This window comes from Alosa alosa, chromosome 10 (assembly GCF_017589495.1).
Source record: "Alosa alosa isolate M-15738 ecotype Scorff River chromosome 10, AALO_Geno_1.1, whole genome shotgun sequence".
In the NCBI taxonomy this organism is placed as follows: domain Eukaryota; kingdom Metazoa; phylum Chordata; class Actinopteri; order Clupeiformes; family Clupeidae; genus Alosa; species Alosa alosa.
The window spans coordinates 16,291,401-16,313,419 of record NC_063198.1 but is presented as its reverse complement, the minus strand read 5'-3'; the positions used below and the strand labels follow the sequence as shown (position 1 = coordinate 16,313,419).

General features: G+C 44.0%; 1 protein-coding gene across 1 annotated transcript; it reads right to left on the bottom strand.

Annotated features, from left to right (window-relative positions):
* Positions 1-1,443: 1,443 nt before the first annotated feature.
* LOC125302218 (solute carrier family 2, facilitated glucose transporter member 1-like) lies at positions 1,444-20,751 on the bottom strand. The gene is made up of 10 exons (XM_048255300.1): positions 20,329-20,751; positions 10,132-10,227; positions 4,530-4,690; positions 4,170-4,410; positions 3,652-3,814; positions 2,983-3,170; positions 2,746-2,850; positions 2,427-2,528; positions 1,926-2,129; positions 1,444-1,719 (listed from the first exon to the last, which is right to left on the bottom strand). The coding sequence occupies exons 1-10, from the start codon at positions 20,344-20,346 to the stop codon at positions 1,522-1,524; spliced, it is 1,476 nt and encodes a 491-aa protein (XP_048111257.1). The 5' UTR covers positions 20,347-20,751; the 3' UTR covers positions 1,444-1,521.
* Positions 20,752-22,019: the final 1,268 nt, after the last annotated feature.

Sequence of the window (22,019 nt, the reverse complement as noted above, 5' to 3'; positions counted from 1 at the left end):
AGCAAGGTGTCTGATTTGGTCCCTCTTTCAAAGGATGTGCCATGCCCAACCCCTTCTGCACTGTCAAGGACACACATAAAGAGTTTACATTCGTCTAGTGATGGGTGCAAAGCAAATGCCTTTGCAGAAGAGGGATATTTTCTGTTTTTGTTGTTTGGACTGGGGTGTTAAGGCACCTGATGAATTGTTTGTGGCAAAGGCAGCATCAGAATTATTGTTATGGTGAGAAGTGATGATGATGAAGTCCCTAACCACCCCCAGCAATCAGCCTCCGTTCAGGGCAGATGTGCCACCTGAAGCAGTCGACCTTAAACATCTGGGATAACACAATGGTTCCTCCTTCAAATGTAACATTTAATCTTTCAGCATGTTTTTTTTCTGCTTCATACAGTAGTTTGAAACTCTTGCTAGAAAATCTACAGAATCTAAACGTCATGATTTGGTTTATTTGTCTCTACATTTCATTAGCTCTAGAAATATTTACTGACAGTTTCATATGCGGATAAAATAACTTTAAACGAGATGTGTAAAAAATATATATTTACATGATACGATTCTTTAGAACACAAATGATCTTTTAAAATCAGTGTAAGCACTAAAATATACGAGATTCTATTTATCAAGAAATGTCTGAGAAATAAATACAGTTTTAGGTCTCTGTTGCCCAGTAACCTCACATGGACACCTGAAACCCATTTGTCAAACAGGGAACTGAAATGAGTGTCTCGCTATCGCCCCCTGCAGGTCTGACGCAAACACTGGGCTGAAAGCGCTAACCATTGGATGAGGGTCTAGGTTCTCATCTTTATACTAACAAGTATAACAAAGTGTACAGGTAGACTTCAGCTATGTTCAGCAAGTTTTTTGTAAAAGCCCATGACGCCAGGGTCACAGGCAGTTGGACTTACAACGAAAAATAACAAGTCCTCCTGACATCTACCAGAAGTAGGCCAGAAAGACACCCCTAACGCACTTAGAGAAAAAGGGAACAAGAGGGAGAGAGAAAAGGAGCAGAAAAAAGGAGGCACCACCATATTCACACTCCAGCCTCCAGTCAGTACAGTGTAAAGTAACAGTCTAGTAAACAATTAGAGCAGTTTGGGGAAGTATGAAAACAGACCGCCCGCGATCATCTCTCTCGCTTGTGTCCTTCTAACCCTTTGTTAACAATCTCCTCTCTTCTCATCCCCTCCTCCAAGTCAACCCTCTTTTCAACCCCCCAAACCCATCAGTGCTACTAGGTCATTGGGGCCTTTAGTTTAGTTTAGTTGGCCTTGCTCTACTTTCTGCAAAACTAAAATAACATTAACTAAAATAATAGAATGCAATAAAATGAAACAAAATCCAAAACAGGAAGACCTTGAGAAATGGGTGGGCTGAAGAATATCTACTCTACTGATGCTGTTAGCATAAAGGCCAGTCTACCAGTCTAGAGTCTGGGGGCAGTGCTCAAACTCTAGGAGATGGGGGTGAGTGGATGGATTGGGGGAGATTTGGTGGGGGTCGTGAGGCTGGGGTGCCTCAGAGCTGAGAATCTGCCCCCAGGCTGTTGAGCTCTTCCGGATGCTTCTCAGCACCGGTGGCAGAGGACTGGCGAAAACCGGCGGAGATCTCGTCGAACGTCCGGCCCTTGGTTTCGGGGACTTTGAAGTAGGTGAAGACGAAGAAGAAGAGGAGGAGGATGGTGAAGATCACGAACACATATGGCCCACAAACCTCCTGTGAACAGAAGAGTCTGAATGTATTAGCAGAAAATACCATACCAGAGCCTGTGACCCTGGTGTCATGGGCTTTTACAAAAACTCTAGTGTATAAACAGCCCGATACAACACCATCAGCCAATACTTTCATCAAAACTTCCAAAAAAGGTAGAACAATTGACCAACAACTACAATTTCCTAAATAAGTGACCTCAGTGACCTCACCTCCACGTATTGGAAGCCCATGCCCACGATGAAGTTGGCCGTCCAGTTACAGAAGCCGGCCACAGCCATGGCGGAAGGCCGGGGTCCCTGGCTGAAGAGCTCAGCCACAATGAACCAGGGGATGGGCCCTGGGCCAATCTCGAAGAACGCCACAAAGCCAAAGATGGCCACGATGCTCACGTACGACATCCACTTCAGCTTCTCCTGTGAGGGGATATGTTGCTGATGAGTGCTGATCTAACTCTAGTCAAACTAAACTAAACTCTAGTCAAACACAACACTCAAAAGTATTACCGGTTAGCATTTGTACAGGATATAACAACACTCAAGGGAGTTTTGAATGGCTTCAGCTGCACAACATGTCTTCAATAAAATTAAGGGGAGTAATGATTCCAAGGAAGGAAGTGGTTTGTTTGAGTAAGTGGCTGACTGGCTTTTGGTTTCATAAGAGAACAACCACAGCATAAATCAGCCAGGTGTGATTGAGGACGCCGTACTTACCAGGAGAGCTAGAGCGATGGTCATCAGCACAGCGGAGCCAGCCATGCCAATCAATCCCAGCATGTGCAAGGACCGGCGCCCGGCACGCTCCACCACAAAGAGCTGGAGGAGAGAGGGAGAGAGAGAAAGAAAGGATAGGAGGGAGAAATAAAATAAAATATTTAATGAAAGTAAGAAAGGTAAAGTGAAAGTCTTTTGTCTTTTGAATGAGTCCATGTGAAACTACTAAACCACATGAAACAACTTCTCACAACTTCTCACTACAAAAGAAGACAAACCCCATAGTTCCACCAGTAGTCCTTTCCTGTGGGAAACTCACCGAGACCACTGTGAAGGCGGTGTTGACCACACCAGCTCCAATGGTGGCGTACACAGGCTGTGACACTCCGGCTTTCTGGAAGATGCTAGTGGAGTAGTAGAACACCTGCAGATGAAATTGAGAAAAAAATCAGCTGTGTGTGTGTGTGTGTATAGAGTATGCGTGTAAAAACTATGTATGTGTGTGAATCTATGCGTACCAATGTGTGTGTGTGTGTGTGTGTGTGTGTACACTCACAGCGTTGATGCCAGACAGCTGCTGGGAGAGCTGCAGCATGATGGCGATGATCATGGGCTGGCGGTAGAGTGGTGAGCGGAACAGCTCGGGGATGGTCACCTTCTTCTCCCGCATCATCTGCCTGCTCTCCTCCTTCATCTCCTGCATGTCCGCGCTCACGTCCGATGTCCCACGCAGCTTCTTCAAAACTAACAGGGAAACACACAGACACACACAAACACATACAGTAAGACAATTATATTATTATATTCTTGAACACTTGTATGTATATAATGCACTGGAGTAGCCAATAAAGCATTTTACAGTTCACATCTGCATGGGAGACAACAATCAACAACAAGATGTCGTCACCGTATAAACCAACTTTCCCTGAAATGTCAAAGCTATCGGTACCTGCCAGCTGTAAACAGATCAATTAAAAATGCAGAGCTTATTCAAAACTTCTCAGTCAAGTTTGCTGAGTTTTGGGTTCCAAGATATTAACAGAGTCATATTAAAGTCTTCTCAGACACTTACCATGGTATCATTAACCTCTGTTCAACAAAGCCTGAAATGGGCTAATTAGCCCTTGGGCAAAGCAGTACCCTTCTCTATAGAAATTAATTTATCATAGTCATATCCAGTGTGTTGTGAGTCTGTGTGTGTGTGTGTGTGTGTGATTGGGCTCACCGTTCTTGGCCTTGTTTTCTTCGTTGCGGTTGATGAGGAGGAAGCGTGGGCTCTCAGGGCAGAAGGGCAGCAGGCAACACTGGGCCACCGCCGGGACAACAGTGAAGCCCAGCAGGAGGGGCCAGAACGCAGCGTTACCCATGATGCTCTCCATGCCGAAGACCTGCGCAAACACGCCACAAATGCAGACCTTACTGGACAACCTGTGCACCCATGGCTCTCCATGGCACCAGCACCCGTTGGTAATGCCAGATGCACACAGGGCGTGCACCACTGGCAAACTATACACAGGAGAGCAGTCTGGAAGAGTATGCTATTTGTTTAGGAATCTCCTGACATCAGACAACTTCTGTAGTCTACAGCTAAATATTAAAAAGTCAACTGTTACTGGCTAGAATTGATCGGCTTGCTGAAGTAGAGTTGTCGTAGTAGTCCGGAATGTGCAAATATAGATGACATGAGGCCTATGTATTCAATGGTTGTGTTTGAAATGTGCCCTAAGTAAACTTTTGCATTACCTGTGCAATTAGGATGCCAGTCACAATGCCCAGCTGGTGGAGGGTACCCAGGGCACCTCGGAGGGCGGTGGGTGAAACCTCGCCCACGTACATGGGCACGAACCCCGTGGACAGGCCAGAGTAGAGGCCTACAACGAAGCGGCCAATGATGAGCATTTCCCAGGAGGCGGCCAACTTGGAAAATCCCATGAGGGCGGCAGAGATGAAGGCTAGAACGTTGGCCATGAACATGGAGTTCCTCCTGTGGAATAGAGACAGAGAGAATTTCAGTTCAGAAATAAGAATCCATTTAAACACAAAAAGACCATAAGAGTTTTTTCAGGACAGAGTGGTGGATAGTCATGCAAACAGTCTAATTACCTTCCAAAGCGGTTGACGAACACACCCACTGAGAAGGAACCAAAGATACCTCCCACGGAGAACATGGACACTGAGACAGACCATAGTGTGATGAGGTTGGTCTTGGTGATCGGAGTCTCATATCTGTCAAACCAGGTTTCATTGTAGAACGCCTTGATGATCTGTTAGAAAAACACAGTCCCTTTGTCACAGACTTTCCAGTCTTTTCAGTGTCATTCTTTCTTTGAAAGTCAATAGAACCATTTTTTATCAACGTCAGCTGCCTTAATAAATACCCTTACACGTTTCTGATGCGAACACACACATATTAAACGTGCATGTTTGCCATTGCATTATCATCCAAACAAAAAGCCTCTACTCGGCCAATAGGTGGCAGTAACAGATTGTTATGGCTGGAGATTGGCGTCAGGTTTCAGGCTCCAGGCTCAGTACCCTACCCCCCGCGGTGATGCTGGTATGTTGACAAACACTGTTCCACCCCCGTGTCCACAGGGGTGAAGTGGCACAAGCTGCACCACAGGGAAGGGAATGTGTACAAGTGCTGTGACTGCTCTTGAGTGCCACATCTTTCTCTCTCTCTTTCTCTCTCTCTCACACACATACTCTCTCTCTCTCACATACATACACACACACTTTCTCTCATTCTTAATTTTCATAATTACAATTAGAATGTCTAAACACTTGCAGACCATATTCCATGGGCACTCTCACTTTCTTTTTGTAAATATCCAACTCTATATTTCTCTTTCTCTCTCTCTCTCTCGCTGTCTCTTTCACTCTTTCCTTCTCTGTCGCTTTTACTCTCTGACACCAGAAGTATGCTGCTAGCACTGCCAGTCTGATGGTCCTCTCACTATCTAAATATCACTCATGGCTCATCGTGCTGGTCATGTGCCTTGGTAACTGATACACACCTTATGTAAATACTGTTACGTAAAACCAAATCATTCAAATATACACACAGCCTCTTTAGGAAGTTCTGTCCAAGAGTTGCTATGATACATAGTTTTGATCTACAGCACATTGCTGATGAACTGCTTATGCCTAGATGAAGTTGTTATGTTAGTTGTGTTAGAACCAACCCCAGCTCAGTTAAGAACTAATCCAAACTAAATCAATACTGAGCTAAAGCAAACTTCAAAACATTTAGAACTACACTTGACATCATGGTTTGCTTCTATTCAGGAAATCTTCCATTTTCTCATATCAAAGCTTAAATGACTCAGCAAATTTTCCTCACTGTAGGCATTAGGCAGACAAGCATTGCACTGTACACGGTATCCTGCCCAGCTGTCTGTCGACAAAGCCACACATTCATAACTGAGGCCCAGTGTTGATAAAAACTCAACTCTGTGTGGTGCCTAAGCTGCTGATAACACAGGCGACCAGCCGATGGGGAAACAGAGGTGGAACGAGCAGGCAAGCTGCAGTCAACTATTATGGCTACTCTTATCCAAATTTGGATGTAACATTTTTATCATCCAGAGCTCCCTCTAGACTATATAGAGGGGCTAGCCAGGCTTGTCTGCAGCTTCCTGACTAACACACTTACAGTCCTGTGTCAATGGTCGTTCATGTTTTCAAGTTCAAATTACCTCATGAACATAGTTGCAATCTTAACTCCATGTCCCCTTCAGCAAAGCAAAAAGATATGAACAAGACCAAGACCAAGTCATGAATTGAGGAGTCTGATAACCTGACTGGGCCACCCCTGGGTCATGGATCGTCCTACCCTGCAGCCCTGACTTCAAAGGCTTTCTAAACCTCCAGAGCTCAAAGTTCAGGGCTAGAAAAGGTCAACAGATGCCTCTGTGACTGGCCTTACCTAAAGGCCTGAGTTAGCAGGTGACAAGAGCTGCCCTTCATATATATCTGAGCTTTTAATATCTTATTAACCACAAAGGAAACTTAGATCATCCAATTCTAATCTTTTAATTGTACCCAAAGTGCTCCACAAGCAAAGTGGAGAAGCTGTTTTTATCAAATGCATGCACTCACACACACAAACAAAGTGGAATGACTGACTTTTCTCTAATAACTGTGTTACATGTTATTTTCTATATTTCTGATATGTTGCTGATTGGATCATAAACGGCCACAGCAATGAAGAAAAGTGAAAGTGATTGATAATGACGGACTGACTATTATTGTGTTACATGCTCTAAATGTAAAGCACTTTGAGCTGCATCTGTGTATGAAAGGTGCTATACAAATAAAGCTTATTATTTTTAGTATTATTATTATTAAAGACCCCAGGCATCAGACCTTGGGTCCTTCTATGGCCAGCAAGCTTCTGAAAGACTTGAGAAACCATAAAGCCCAGTGACAGAACCAATGTCTGCAACGGCATCTGAGCTGCCCTAAAACTTGACTAGATTTCCCAGTGACTAGAACTGGCCTCAAGGGTATCTCAGGCCAGAGGATCATGAGACCAGCAGGTGTTTTTCCATAAAGTGGTTTTGCTTATAACAGAAACAGATCGGCATGTTTCTGAAGCTCTCCTGCAGACTGTAGAGGCCAGGTCTGGCCGTGGCCGGAGAGGCTGGTTTGCTACTTTGCCAGGGCATAGAGTTGTCCTGAAACAGGCACCTTTGAGTCTCTCTGGCTGCGGCAGGCCCTGAAGGTCCTTGCTACTCTGAGGGAGTTGGCCGTCGTCTTCGGCTGCAGCTGGCCGTGGGGGAGACTGATCGTCCTCGGAGCTCTTGAAGCAGCAATTATCTAATCACAGACGCTCTGTTTACAGAGGGAGGCCGACGTCAGATGTGCAGCCTCACTCCAGGGCCTTATCACGGGCCCCCTATCCGGTGGATACTCTTGGCTACACATATCACTGAGCCAGCCTAACGCCAGCTAGCAATGATTACAAAACTGACACACTGACCACTGCAATCCTCCTGGTGCCTCGTGTTGTTCTCCCTTTTTATTTTCTCGTATTTTATGTTTAAACTTTTGTTTTGATGCATTTTCCTTTATATGCATGAAACATTCATAAATGATTCCTTTCTTGTTGCTTTAATCATTATCTTTTGCTTAAAACATAATACCAAACATAAAACATTAATTACATTTGTGTGTAATGTAGACTACTCTTAATCAGACTCTTAATCAGTTTTTTACTCAGCTTTGTTTACTATCTAATGTTAAAAACTGCTACACAAATACAATTTAAAAATCAGTATGCCCGGTAGTTTTCAGCTGACTAGAACCTGTCAGTATTCTTTGACTGACACACCCACTGAGTTGACTGACGCGACTCTATGACCGTGGCTCAATCTGTGGCTCCTCCTACATGGTCTTTGCAGAAAAAAAAAAAAACATACTGGATACAGAGCTTGGATCTGCACCAGTACTCTACAGTCTTCAGGCTATGTGCCTTGGTGGCAGGCATGAGTTTGTTGCCATCACATTTTCTACAATCACCTCTCATCTCCACTAAGGTTCTAGCCTCCAATGTCCATTCATCCACTAGCGAAGGGGGCCCTCTATGTTGACCCATGCATTTAGCATGAAGGTGGGGTGGGTGAGTGAGTGGGTGTATGGACCCTGTGTCTCTTTGCAAGCGGCTCTGTTTATCCACGTGTCTCCTTCTGTGCCCACACAGGCCTCCAGTCAGACCGCCTGAGTCTTTTACTTCCCATGGGACCGTGCTTCCTGAGCTCAACTGAATAAACCAATGCTAGAACTTCTGCTTTCCTCCGGGCAGAGGGAAGTCTCGATATCAGCGCAGACTTACTTCTAGTTGAGTATTCAGTTCCAGCTTCAGCTCAGCACAACAAGAAACAGATCTGTTCCCATGTTGGTGACAATTGTGAGAGTAAATACCAGCAATGTGACTGTGGCCCTTCCTTGTGGGATTGTGGAGTTTAATTGATAAACTTGCAAACTTCCTGTTAATGGTGGACTTGGTTTGGATCGCATGCCGACTCATCAGGTTTGTCTCTGAAAATACCATTTATCAGTGTCGGGGTTAACAATGCAGCTCTTTGGAAAATCGACAAGAATGACCCTGACATGTTAGTCCTTTGAGATGCAGGAGTGTAGGAGTGTCCTTGGAGAACAGGTAAAACAGGTGGTGCAGGTTTTGAACTACTTAAGCTTACTACTTTAACTAGAGATGTGAACACACCTGAAAATACCTTGACACAGGTCTGTCACCACCCGCCCCGCTAGGATACGAGTGTTGGGCTACAGCAGCTCTGCCTGGCAGTGAATGTGTTGAGACATGATCATCCCACTGACACAAAATGTATGACCCAAACCCAGCAGTACAGATGTGTGTGTGTGTGTGTGGGGGTTGGGGTAAGTGTGTGTGTGTGTGTGTGAGTACCTGTGTGTGTGTGTGTGTGTGTGTGTGTGTGTGTGTGTGTGTGTGTGTGTGTATGTGTTAATGGTTGTGTGTGTGTGTGTGTATGTGTGGGTGTGCATGCAAGTGTGTGTGAAAGAGAGAGAGAGAGAGAGTGAGTGTGTGTGTGTGTGTGTGTGTGTATGTGTGTGTGTTTTTCTCTGCACTCTGCTGCCAGATAGATGCTTCTTGCTACTGTCTGTTATGAAGCAATAACTGGCTGTCCTGACAGATGAATATCAGACAACAGCTGCAACAGCTCTGGTGGATGAATGGATGAATGTGTGTGTGTGTGTGTGTCAGAGGTGAAGAAAAGAGCAGTCATGCTGCTGCTGCTGCTGAGTTCCTCCTCATGGCACCTGGGCCAGCTTTTCCTACTGGGGAGGGGACAGTGGTGGAGGAGACAATAGGTGGACCAACTTCTCTCTCCAGAAACCTCTCCTAATTTGTTGTTATATATCAAGCCAAATAAGAAAGCTAGCATCATGGTTTCTGAAGGTTTAAACAAGTAAAGGACTTTTTAAGACCAGTTTAAGACTATTATGATATATAATATTGGCAGAAAATATAAAGGGAAATTTTGGAATCAGTTTTGAATCAGTTCCACATATCTTGGTATAATTTCATTACATTATGATATACTTTATCTGTACTGTTGAGTGAGAGAGAACTACAATGTCAAACAACTATCTTAACACCCCGTAGAAACCCTGTAGCGTGCTAACAGGTGTTTCTCAGTGATATAATCGGTATGGTCATACTGGGAAAGCTTTTCCTATTTTTTAAGAAGGTGGTCGCCCCTGGACAACAGCAAAGTGCATTGCTTTGGCACAGTGGGAAGGAAAGGTGTGTTTGTCTATACATCACCTGCATACGGGTGCTTTAAGACTGATCAGATTAGGGCACATTAACTGAATATGTTCCCATTGGCTCTGACCACTGGCGGTCAGCTGGTGGAATATGATGGCTATTGATCTCACCTATGTTTTATAATGCTGGTCCATTTATAGCATGGAAAACTCAGAGAGCATCACAGGCCTGGCCAAGAATTTGAGAGTCTGTCTGATTGAGAGGGCTTTGGCACAGACCTCCCTCTATAATTAGAACCCACTCCGCCAGCGAGATAACGTCTTGATCTGGACAGTCCACAAGTGGCGCACGTCGCAGAGGACCTTTCATTGTGAGATCGGAATGGTGTGTGTAGCCTATAGGGGTAAATATAGCCACAGACACTGTGTGATGCCAAGATTGCACACTTACCAATTCAGGGGCGTTGATGACACCGGTGTTGTAGCCAAACTGGAGGGAACCAATAACAGCGGTTCCTACAGCCAATAACAGCTGGAGTGTCACTTGCTGTAAAACAAAGACAGAAAATAAAACATGAATAAATGAATAACTAATTTTAGATCGTCATGTGTACAACACTGTTACTAGATATGTCATATAATACTGTTAATAAACTATGATTTATCACACTATATAAAACATTCAGTTTTCCTACTTCACCAGATATTAATGATTTAAATTTAGTGTGTGGGGGACTTAATTTCAGTGCTTTTAAGTGTGATTCCGAGATGAGGGCATGTTAAGCTAAACATGGCATACCCACTGAAAAAAAAGGCTTCTCTATAATCTACACTGAGTAGTGTCCCACACAGTGTAGGATAATGGTTGCTGGTGAAAGAAGAATGCCTTAACCGAACATTTCTAGAGAGCTGAACGTTCTGAAAGAACTTAACAAGTCCTCCAAACCCTTTGCTTATTACTGACATAACCTGTTCAAGCATACTAGTCCTTCTCCAACTGGCCCAAACTGGCACACAGACTTTAATCATAATTTCTTTTTTCAGTGAAATCAAAATGGGAGTAAACCGAAAACATGACTCTTAGTCACTTTCTTTTCCAGGCCTCTTCCTGCTTTTGTAATGACAAAGTATTAACAATAAAACAAAATGGCTATGCCAAAGCCAGTAAAATACTCTCTGTACACACACCAAAACACCATCTTCATAGTCGAACACAACATGGAAGAAAGAAGATGAATGTTCTTTGGGGACGGGACTGTAAGACAAACTCTAAGACAAACTGTACAGATTAGCTTACTATAACTAGTTCTCCTTATCTACACGAAATACTATTGTCTACTTCCCTGTTCATGTCTCCATGAGAGAAGGGTTCATTACAATGCATTATTTCCCTGTAAACCATGGAACGATCAAGGACAGTGTTATGACTTTATTTCAGAGCAGTCACTCATGCTGAAATCAAGATGATGCACATCACATTTCCTCATTCCAAATGTTTATACAACACCTCAGTCTGGTAAAGGTTCCCTTGACCTTATGGCTTGCCCAATGTGAGCGCTCAGGTTTAATAAATAAAAAATAAAAAAAACAGTCACGGGTGACAAAGGTGACAGGAGGGATGACCTTCATCTGGGGCCCTTTAGGACCACACAAGCCGGCATTATACTGGACTCAGTGGGTTGGGTCGCAGTCGGAATTGGGCAGGACCGGCAGCAGAGCTATTGTCCGGGTTCCTGTTGTTTCAAAACCCGTTGGATGGGTTGAATTTTCCCTGGAGCTCTGAGGACAGGCATGTGTGTGTGTGTGTGTGTGTGTGTGTGTGTGTGTGTGTGTGTTTAGTTCCCCCAATGTTAAAGTTCCACAGAGTTAACAAACCATAACAATAATGAGTCATGCCAACCTGCCAGTCAGACACTCAAAACACAAGATAATTTTAGTGGTAAATATGGCGAAAAGAGCCTGAATATTTCAAGTATGGATTTACTTCTGTTGAGGACAAAAATAGACAGAAACCCCAGTGTGTGGTGTGCAGTGAATTGCTGGCAAATGAGAGCATGAAAGCATCAAAACTAAAACGCCACATGGAATATGCCACAGCCTACTGTCAAAAACAAACCTGTCAAGTACTTTGAAAGGCAATACAGGTGTTGTGGACTTTGCAAATGTGCCTAACATCAGCATGTTCCAAACAAGTACCGGCACTTTACCACATGGCTCACCAAATCGGTTGGCTTGAGCGCTAAAGTATGGGTCGCGACTTAAAGACCATGGGAAATTGAGGGTCCCAAGGCCAGACCAGTTAAGAAACACTGACCTACGCAACCCCTAAATTACCTGATCAGACAGGGAAATTGGTGGTTGCATACTTTGGCCTGGATTAGTCTCAGAGCCAGGCTTGGTGTGGATTCAGACCAGCTCAATCTCCAGCCAAGAGCTGATCCAGAGACCTGGGTCTGACCCGTACCTGGGCCGACACGGTTACCAAGCCAGTTAGCATCCTGGAATCGAGGCATAGCTAACTTTACTGAGCTGCACAGAGCTCAGTGGCCCTCCTGCTAGTGCTGGCTCTAATGGAGAGCTCTAAGGAGTGGCCAGAGTGTGGTACTTTTCCACTGTGACGTTGGGAGTATCACTAGTGATAGGCTAAGTGTTAGGGCTGGGGGCTGCGGTCTGACGTAGCACAGCCGTAAAGACTCAGGGATTAAGCTCTGAGATCACGAGTCTCGTTGCTATGACACTTGAATATCAGAATGGTTGTAGGGACTGTAAGATGACGTCTGTTTTTGTTCAGTCCCCCGGCAGATATGACTAAGCCTTTCCTGTAGATTTCTTCCTGATTTAAAAGGTATGTTCCAGAGAATAGAACAAATCTGATGGCAGGGGCAGTCACGGGTGAATTGTAAACACAACGTTCTCTAAACGGCAGTCGGAGCGTTCTTTCCGAACTATCAGATTCCTGAATTTCACTCTCTAACTGGGGGAGGGTTGGGGTTGTTTATACAAACAAATGTGTGTGTGCGTGTGTGTGTGTGTGAGAGAGAGAGAGAGCTAGAGAGAGAGGAGTGTATGTGAGTGTGTATGTGTCCTTCCAAGAGGGTCTGCCCACCCAGTTGTGGTCTTTTCTCATACACAGCAGCTCATATGGCAAACTCCCACCCACTTACAACATGTCATCCAATGAGAAGTTGCCATGACATTTGTTTAAGGTCGATGAGTTCGCAAGGCTGCGTTACTAGTCCTAGAACAGGATGTGAGCTCACACACATACACACACACACACACACACACACACACACATAGATATATTTGGGAGGGGCACAGTTTAAAGTACACACAGTTCTGCCATCCCAAAACTATCAAAACTCATAAAGTTCCATTTTGTTATTGCTTTTGGATTCCTTTCATCTCTGCACAGGCCAGCCTCTTCCTGTTACTTGCGTTTGAATGCAATATATTTCTCAGTGTGCCATAACCTCATAAAAAAACTCCATCCTGTTGGAAGCATGAAGCTCATCCTCATCTCAAAACAGTTTCAGTACTGCCCCACTGAGGGAGTGAGACTGCATATAAGGAAGTACAGGGTTCTTAAAGAGAAACACAGAGTAGAGGTTTTTCTCCCCCTTCGCTAAATATGGATTCCTCTGGTCCCAGACATCCCGATTAGGGCATGTTCACTCTCCTTACTGAAACGCTGCTTTGTGGCTTCTTTGCCTTTAGCCTACATCGCTGCAAGATTATGGACACCTCCCATCCCAGATTCATGCATGTAAGCTCTGTCATGAACACACCCACTGAAATACCAAATATGGGTTACATACCCCTTATACATTCTTTGATTTATCTGTATTAGTCCTAGACACTTTTTAAGCAGTCCTTTCAATATGGTGAAGATGTAGGTTAATTTTTATCCGTATTTTTGCTTTAAACACGCATAGTCAGATTACGAGAGAAGGAAGAGAGAGAGAGAGAGAGAGAGAGAGAGAGAGAATGTAAACACTGTCCACTGCCTGAGGAAAAAAATTCTACAGCTTTCCATTCTGCTTAAGTCAAATCTAGCAGGTGACTTGCTCACTCTCTGTCTCACCAAGATGCACACACACACACAGAAACACAAGCACACTCAAAGGAACAAACATTCCAGTAATTGCCCTGTCTTAAATGCAGAGTTAACTCATACATGTCAACACCTGCATCACACATGGACACACGTGCATCATACACACAAACAGATCACACAGACACAGACACACATACAGACACAGACACACACAGACACACACACACACACACACACACACACACACACACACACACACACACACACACACACACACACAGAGCCTGACTTGAACACATCCTTGACTAACAGCCATACCGTGCGGACATTTGAAATAGCTTAAAAATGCCACTCTCCTTATCTAGAATTAGACACACAATAGATATTTTTGTTCGCAACAATGCAGGCTCTCATGCTTTATAAAAATGGCTGAAAGCTCCTTCAATTATGGAGGTGAATAATTGTTTTGATGTCATTGTGCAAAGACATTTTGTTTCCCTCTTCACTGTTGTCTCAACTCACTACTGAAACAGCTATACTAATCAGTCAAATAATGATGCAACACCTCTGAAACAACCCTGACACAGAACTGCTGGGCCCTCCATGTCCAATCAGAACAACAAGAAAGCCCTGTCCTGATCGGCCACTGAAATAAGGCTTAGTCAAGGCGACTGGACATGCCTGCCTGGTGTTAAAGTTCAGGCCACATGCTGTCTGGAAATGGAGCTCTTGATTTACTGTTTTAAGGAGGTAGCAGAATTGTTATAATGCTCTCCGTGCTTGTGTGCATGTGCGTCACAAGATCATTTCCGTAACGTAAAGTTTATATCATAAAGCTATGGTTTACAGAGTGAGAATGGGAAATTGCATGTCGTGGGTTCAGAAATGTGATTGACCATCTGGGCTCCATTCCAGGAAAGCCATTTACAGTATAAAACTTGGTTATACACCATAACAGCTAACTCTTCTCTACTCCACTAAGGTGACACTGTGGGGTGCTGGGAGAGGTGGAAAGTGATCAATTTGCCTCTGGTATGTAACCCAAACCATCTTCCTGTCTAAATGAGCTAAGATCTAGGTCATCCAGGAAGAGTCCCTGATAATGGCAGCCTGAGTGGCGGGTCCGGCCCTAAGCCGGGACAGATAAGGGCTGCACTCGGGCCAGAGCCGTCCCAATGTCAGGGTGCATTCTGGGTGGAGCTGTCCAAAGTGTTTCTGGCCAAATGACACTGTCATAAAGGGACGGAACAGGGCTCATTTAGAGCTCTCGGTCAGGCAATACCAGACATGCTTGTCTACAGTAAACAATGGGGCTGTTGGATATGGCCTGACGTTAATGCTCTTTGAGCTGCAGTCAACTCAGCACACACACACTGACGCAGACACACACAGTACACAAACTCACTCATACACGTACACACACACACACAAATACACATTGGAGGGCTTGCTAGGTGATGTAGATTAAACTCACTTGAGATTATAAACAAACGATGCCATAAAGAGATGACCCAATCATGTGATGAGAGCCTGAGCCACTCCGCTCCAAATAAGGAATGCTGCCAGCGAGCAGGGCAGGGCACTACAGTACCAGAGAAGGCCTAACTCACAGTAGTCTTTTACAGGAAATAGTTACTGAACCCCTGATGCTTGAACCCTTTGGGCAAGCATTTAGGTGATTAGGAGGTTAAACACATTAAAGCACTTTGGTTAATTAATTATGGAGATGTAGATCACAGAGTCACAAGTAAACTTGAGCCTTTGTCATCATCATGCAGAAATGTGGTCCCACTGGTGTTTTTATTGTTTGATTTGAATGGACTTTGCATTTTCCACTGAACTTAATTAACTGGGCGTCCTTACAGTAACTTCAGTGCATCACTTCCTGTTGTGTGAAATAGCAGCCATATCACCCTGAGCCTAGCACACGTCTGTCACAGATCCTGTGGTCTAGTCTGACTGAAGCTAGCACAGAATGATGGGAACCACATCACCTGGTTCATGGTCTGATGTGCACACAGCTCATCTCAGCTGAGTCTTAGCGGAGTCTCAGGGGTATTTTGCTTGCCATTGTGGTGAAAGTAATACACCACAATACACCACTTTATATAATAATAAAGTGTAACATTATGATTATAAATACCACTGTGTCAGTGTCTTGCAATGTGTTACATCGCATGCAAGTGCAATTTTCCACTGTCTAGTTGTAGTACAACTTTAATGTGCTCCAGTGTACAACCTTTCTGCAGGGAAGTTTTGAACATTCTAATAAAAGATACTGCGACAATTTAAGGCTCTAAAATTCCATGTTGAATTCAGAGCCCTCTAGCTCTGGTTGAATTCAATGAGCCCTGATATTCTTTAGAATGTTAATTTTCCAAACTTCTTGTCACATGGGTGTGATGCAGAGTGTGATAGTATCTGTTGAAGTGGCTGATTGTGATGCTAATGCTAAAGCTATTCCCGACAGCAACACTCATCCTTCAATGCCCCACCCCCACCTCCTCTGCTCTGTGCCCAGTGCCCTGCCAGCTCAGTCAGGCTACACTACCATCCGCACGTCCTTCACCAGACTCTAGTTTCACACAGAAACCTGAGATCTCTCAAATCTCTCTCTCTCTCTCATTCAAACACTGGACCGGGCCGTAGCACCACAGAAGCAGACTCATCCAATACCATGCCAACACTCCAGGGGGGTTAGTAATGTGTGTGTGTGTGTGTGGGGGGGGGTGTGTACGATACTTCACCCCTCCTCTCAAGGCAATGAATTATAGCCTTGCCTCTTCGGATACTGTCACCCCCCCCCCCACACACACACACATATACTACACACACCAACCCAACATCCCACTAATCCTACCCTCCTTAGAAAGCCCTTGTTACTGCTCATTAGGCCCCAGTGACAGTTACAGTGGAGCAAGACAGGCAGAGAGAGAGAAGGTGCAGTCATGCAAGCAAGGCGGTGAAAAAAAAAAGGTGCTGGAGAGCTCCTGACGCAGAAGGAAATGGCATTAAGGCTTTAACAGGCTCCAAGCGAAGAGAGAGAGAGAGAGAGAGAGAGAGAGAGAGAGAATGGACTAATGGGGCTTAATCAAAAGCCCCAACTGTCAGCTCGGGCAGAAATCAAGTTTTACGTTTTTTTCCCTATGAAAGACCACTTAATTCCCTTTGCTGCGGATCAGGTCAACTGTATGCCTGACCCCAATTACCTTCACTATACCCACAACTCTGAAAAACAAGAGTACACCCCATTCACCCTCATCCTACCAGTTGAATACGGAACACATTTCAGAATAATGCTCTTAGCGAAGAGAAAAAAAAGACTTACTCACAACATGTTCAGTTCAAGTTCAGCCTTGTTTGTCAGAGGGGCTAAATGCATTCGTGACAGAGGAGCGTAAAGTGATGAGACCATTTGCTTTGGTGTACGGCTTTAACTGTTTCTGTGGCAGAGTTGAGGGCTGTGCGTTTGGCTCCAACTAAAGCTTCCTGAGTGCTCGGATCACGTTAACTGGACAGGCACCTGAGGAAACAGTATTCGCTCAGCTGTGCTCTGAGGCTCAGAGAGAGGCTAAAGGAATACTGTCTGAGACTTCCATCATTAAAGGAAAATTCCGGTTTTTAGCACTTTGAGTCCCTTTTCTGGTTTGTTTTGGATGAACTAGAGTGGTAGACACCGAAATTTTGACGATTGGTCCAGTCCCGGCGTCATGGGGGGGCTTTGGGGGGCCGGGCCCGTCCTGGAAGTCATCTATGCCCGCCCTGGGCGAGCTTGGCTGCACCAACCAAACCCACTTCCCCAATCCCATGGATTGATTTTGAGCCCTAATTAAATGTAGCCTAGCCTTTATAGGCTAAGTTTGTCAATATAGCAAGTAGCAAACAAAACTTCTGTATCATTCCGTAGCTAATCATTCAGGAACATTAGGTAAGCCAAGCTATCACGTAAATGGAGAGGAGGTTTTAGTGGCGCAGTCTACTTCACTTCTGCACTACCCGTCATCCGATGACAAATATGGCTTATCGCTCGCAGAGGCTATGTCTCGTATAGTAGTTAGAAGAATAGGCCTAGTAGTTTCTGGGTTTGTTTGATAGCGTTAACCTTTACTGTGTTTTTATTCTGGCCTAGTTGGAGAACATAGTGAGCTTGTTACGCTTCAGCGCCCGAAGTTATCCCGTAACCGGGGGCTAACTTCCTAACTTTATCTGAAAGTTGTTAGCAAATGAACGAGGATTTTGGTTTTATCTGCGGATTTATTTTTGCACTTTTTCCACACGCGTCTCAGTTCTCTAACAGATATCCCCTCTCGCTTTCTCTCTCTCCATCCCTGCGCACGGAAGCTGCACCATTTTACAACAATTGCATCTACATTTTCATATTAGAATGTTTTGTCAAGTGTCAGCTTAAACTACCGTGATCAATTTAAGTTACCGTGCCCCCCTGGAACGGTGTAATGCCCGTCCGTCAATTTGTGTCTGCCGCCGGGTCTGGATTGGTCCTGTCTCGACTTTTCTGACTCGTTTTGAATCGCCTTTGACTGCTCAGAGTGGCTGCCAATGTTCGTTTTTAGATTCTATATTACCTTGAACTTTCATTGTTCTTTTGTTATTGATTCACATGACTTGCTGATAATGCCATGAATAAAAGAATGAGGAAGGTTATCTGAATGGGTCACGGCACCTAGCAATGCTGACTGCCTGACATCTACAATTCAGCCATGTCAAAACTATGAGTGGAAAGCCTGTCACTTGGCATTTGCCCACCCGTGCCCCTTGGTAGCCTACCTCAAGCTAAGCCCCCAATCACCACACACGTCTCACACGCACACTGAGAGGATCAGCTGCAAGAGAGGCATGCAAAGCCTAACCACGAGAGTTTGATCTGAAGTAACAAGTGTGCACATTCTCTGGGGATTAAAATCTGATTGTATGCGTGTCTAAGAGTGTGTTTTGGGTCGAAAGGTGCATGTGCCTATGTGCACATACTGTAAATGTTTTTGTGCGTTTGTGTGAATGTGTGTGTGTGTTGTAAGTGAGTATGTTTGAGTGCATTTTCCTGCGTGTTGTGAGTGTGTCTGAGTAATTGCACAGGCTCATACTCAGAGTATCTACTGTAGCTTGTGTATGTGACAAAGTGAAATCTGTTCTTTTCCAGGCTGTGGCTACAGGTCCTGCTCAGTTCCACAGCTGCAAATCTGTGATGCAGCAGGAGGATAAGGAGGCTGGGAATAGGTCAGTGATAGGACCTTTTGTGGGAGAGCCTGCTTGCTATTCCCCTGAAAATACCAAGCTGCGCTGTTCTCCCCATGGACTTCTGCCCTGTTCCCATCACATCCACAGCCTAACTGGTCCAGAAAAGAAACAAGCCGCACACGGAACAACACAAAACAAGTGCAGAGGATCATGTGAGAGTGGTGTCAACCACTGACGTTCTGAGAAAGAAAAAAAAAACAAGAAAAAAACGGATGTGTCTCTTGGTGGTAGTAAACCCACTTCACACATAGACAAGCAAAAAGACGGCATTGCTAACAGATACAGTCACGTAGCAATGTAGGGTAACACTTTACTTGAAGGTATCTACATAAGAGTGACATGACACTATCACAACACTAACCCTAACTTGTCATGACAAAAACCGAAAGACACTAACCCTAACTAGTTATGACAAAAAACGAATGACACTTGACAGAAGCGAGTTACAGAAGCGTTCTGCCATAAACGTTTATGACTTGTTTATAATGTGTATTAACACGTTCATGACAGTGTTATGTCACTCTTATAGATCCCTTCAAGTAAAGTGTATGTATCAACTATAAGCACCACGATAAGAAGAAACCAGTTTTGCACACATTCTATTTGAAATCCACATGTTATACTATCGTTATCGGTAAAAGACAAACTGTTGAGGATATGACAGTATGTTCTCAGAGATAAGTTTGACACTATTCTGCTTATTATGTTGATACCGCCTAGTATTGATGCCCAGGCACACGTTCAAAAGTAATGGTATTCTATGTAGCATGTGTTTTGTGGTATTTTACCAACACAACCAATTGTGTTCAATAATTAATATGCCCATGTAATGTGGCACCGCAACCACGTTACAGCTGCTCACATTATACCTGCTTGTTGAATTTGGGCTACTTTTAAAGGAGCGACACTTACATCTGCACGTAGGCCACACCATCATTGATTCCAAACACTCTATTATCCGGATAGCTGCTAGCCTACACTCGATGTATGCCAGGAGCCCAGGCGTAATTACTCCGTTATTACTTTGAACGATTAAGTAAAGTTATAAGTGCACACACCCATTTCTAACTCCGGCTAGCTGGAGCTAAATGTGAGCGAGTGAAATTTGTGGCTTTTCATTTTAGGTAAATTAGCGCAGAACAAGTTGGACAAGTTAACTTAAGGACAGAGACAACATGCATTAGTTGGTGGGCTGTTTAGCTAGCAACTAATATAGTAATGTCAGTAACGTTGTACTAAAGCACAATAGGCTAATGATAACTGTTCAAACCACACCTATACATTCTTTGTCAAAAGGATATCAATATGTAACTGTAAGTCTGTGTTAGCCCGACTTACCTTACCACCGGAATCCATGTGATGTGATAACAGTAAAGATAACTCAAGATGTCCGTAACTTAGCGGTACTCTTTAAAAGTCTTCTCTTCTTCAAATTCGATCAGTGTTTCATTTTGTCTCAGAATATTATTGAAAACGAAAAAAATAATAAACGCAGCGTTAACGTTAGCTGTGAACAAAAGGGTCTTCTTCAAGAGCAACCCAAACAAAGTTGTGTTCTTCTCTCAAAAGTCCATCACAACTTTTCTGCACGCAATTATTTTTGTGTTCGCGAAAGCTGAGGCAATGCCCCAAACTTTTCAGTCTTTGTAAGTTCTGTCTGAGCAATAGGCTAATTTCACTTCACTTCGCTAGTGTCTAACCCAAGACTTGTGCCCCTGAGGAAATAAGCCGGTAAATATATTTCGTGTGTGCATCTAGCGTGATTGGCTGACGCAAGACTGGGACTGTCTTCCGTGGAGGTGTGAGCGGAGGCTTGGAGTACTCATGAACGCCCATTGGATAGCTGACCCTATCCAATGGGAGCGTTTGGCATCCCATTGACAGCCATAACAAAGCCAAAATAATATCCTGACTGAAATGTAGTCTACACTTACCACCAATATATACAGCCCTTAATGTCACTGTGTAAAAAATACAACTCAATTAATTTAACAATTAGCCTAGTACTAATGAAAGGTTCTATAGCCTAGCCTAGGCCTACATCCTGTTGGCTATAGGCTACGTTGCTTGTAGCCTAATTCAGCGAGAGGGCGCAAATGTGCGCAGTGAGACAGGTTCTTAAGAGTCTGGCAAAGGGGTCTGTCTTGGAATTCTGCATGCATTTTCAAAGTGGAAGACAAATTAGAAAAAATAACTTATCCTGTCATGTAGCCTATCCTCAATATTGTTTTTGCCTATTATTACTGTTAGTAATAACTTATGTTAGTAGGTCTAATAACCTACACAAGTTAATGTTCCCATGACTGAACATTTTGCTATATTCAGTCTGAATGTTTTGGGACAGAAAATGTGTTAAATGCAAAATATACAGTTTCACATTCTGATGAAGCTATAATTTCCTTAAATTTGGGCAGAAGGCTACACGTAGGCCTACCATAGCTTGCTGTGTTACATCCAGTGTGAAATATCGATATAAATGCACTGTCAATAATCTGCTCATTGTTCATTGTGCCCTGAACAGGCTTTCATATAAACAACCTGCACCTGGACAAGCAATTCGCCGTATTGTCTGTCTGCGTAGCCCTCAGGCCTTATAGGCTACGTCATGTGTGTGACTGAGGGGGTCCTTTCATTCACAATCAGAAAATGGCATTGACAAGTGTTTATTGCCAGAGCGATATATAAAAACAAACTTTTTGCTGGAGAAAATCAAAGTGGACTGTGTTTTTACCTTTTGTCAGAGATGACAGGGCACGCCATCCGGCCCACACGAAGCAAAGGAAAATAATCAAGAGAGCAACACAGGAAAAGACACTTGTTTACACACAATGAAAGTGGCGGGAACTTGACAGAGACTGAAAGAAAAATAGAATGACCAAAAAAAAGGAGTCAAATGAAATTTTGTTCCCAAGGCTGTTTTATGTCGGCCCTTTGAAATCTGCCTAAAACAATAATAACAGGCGAATGCTCAGACAAAGACGGCTGGGAGGGCTGCACAATCTGCAGTGACGGTCTAATCTGAGGGGGCC

Bases quoted from the DNA above. Each gene is read 5' to 3' on its own strand.
- LOC125302218 (XM_048255300.1), bottom strand. The intron at 4,411-4,529 runs GTAATTAGACTG...TCTATTCCACAG, and splicing joins TTCGTCAACCGCTTTGGAAG to GAGGAACTCCATGTTCATGG. The intron at 2,529-2,745 runs GTGAGTTTCCCA...TCTCTCCTCCAG, and splicing joins CCGCCTTCACAGTGGTCTCG to CTCTTTGTGGTGGAGCGTGC.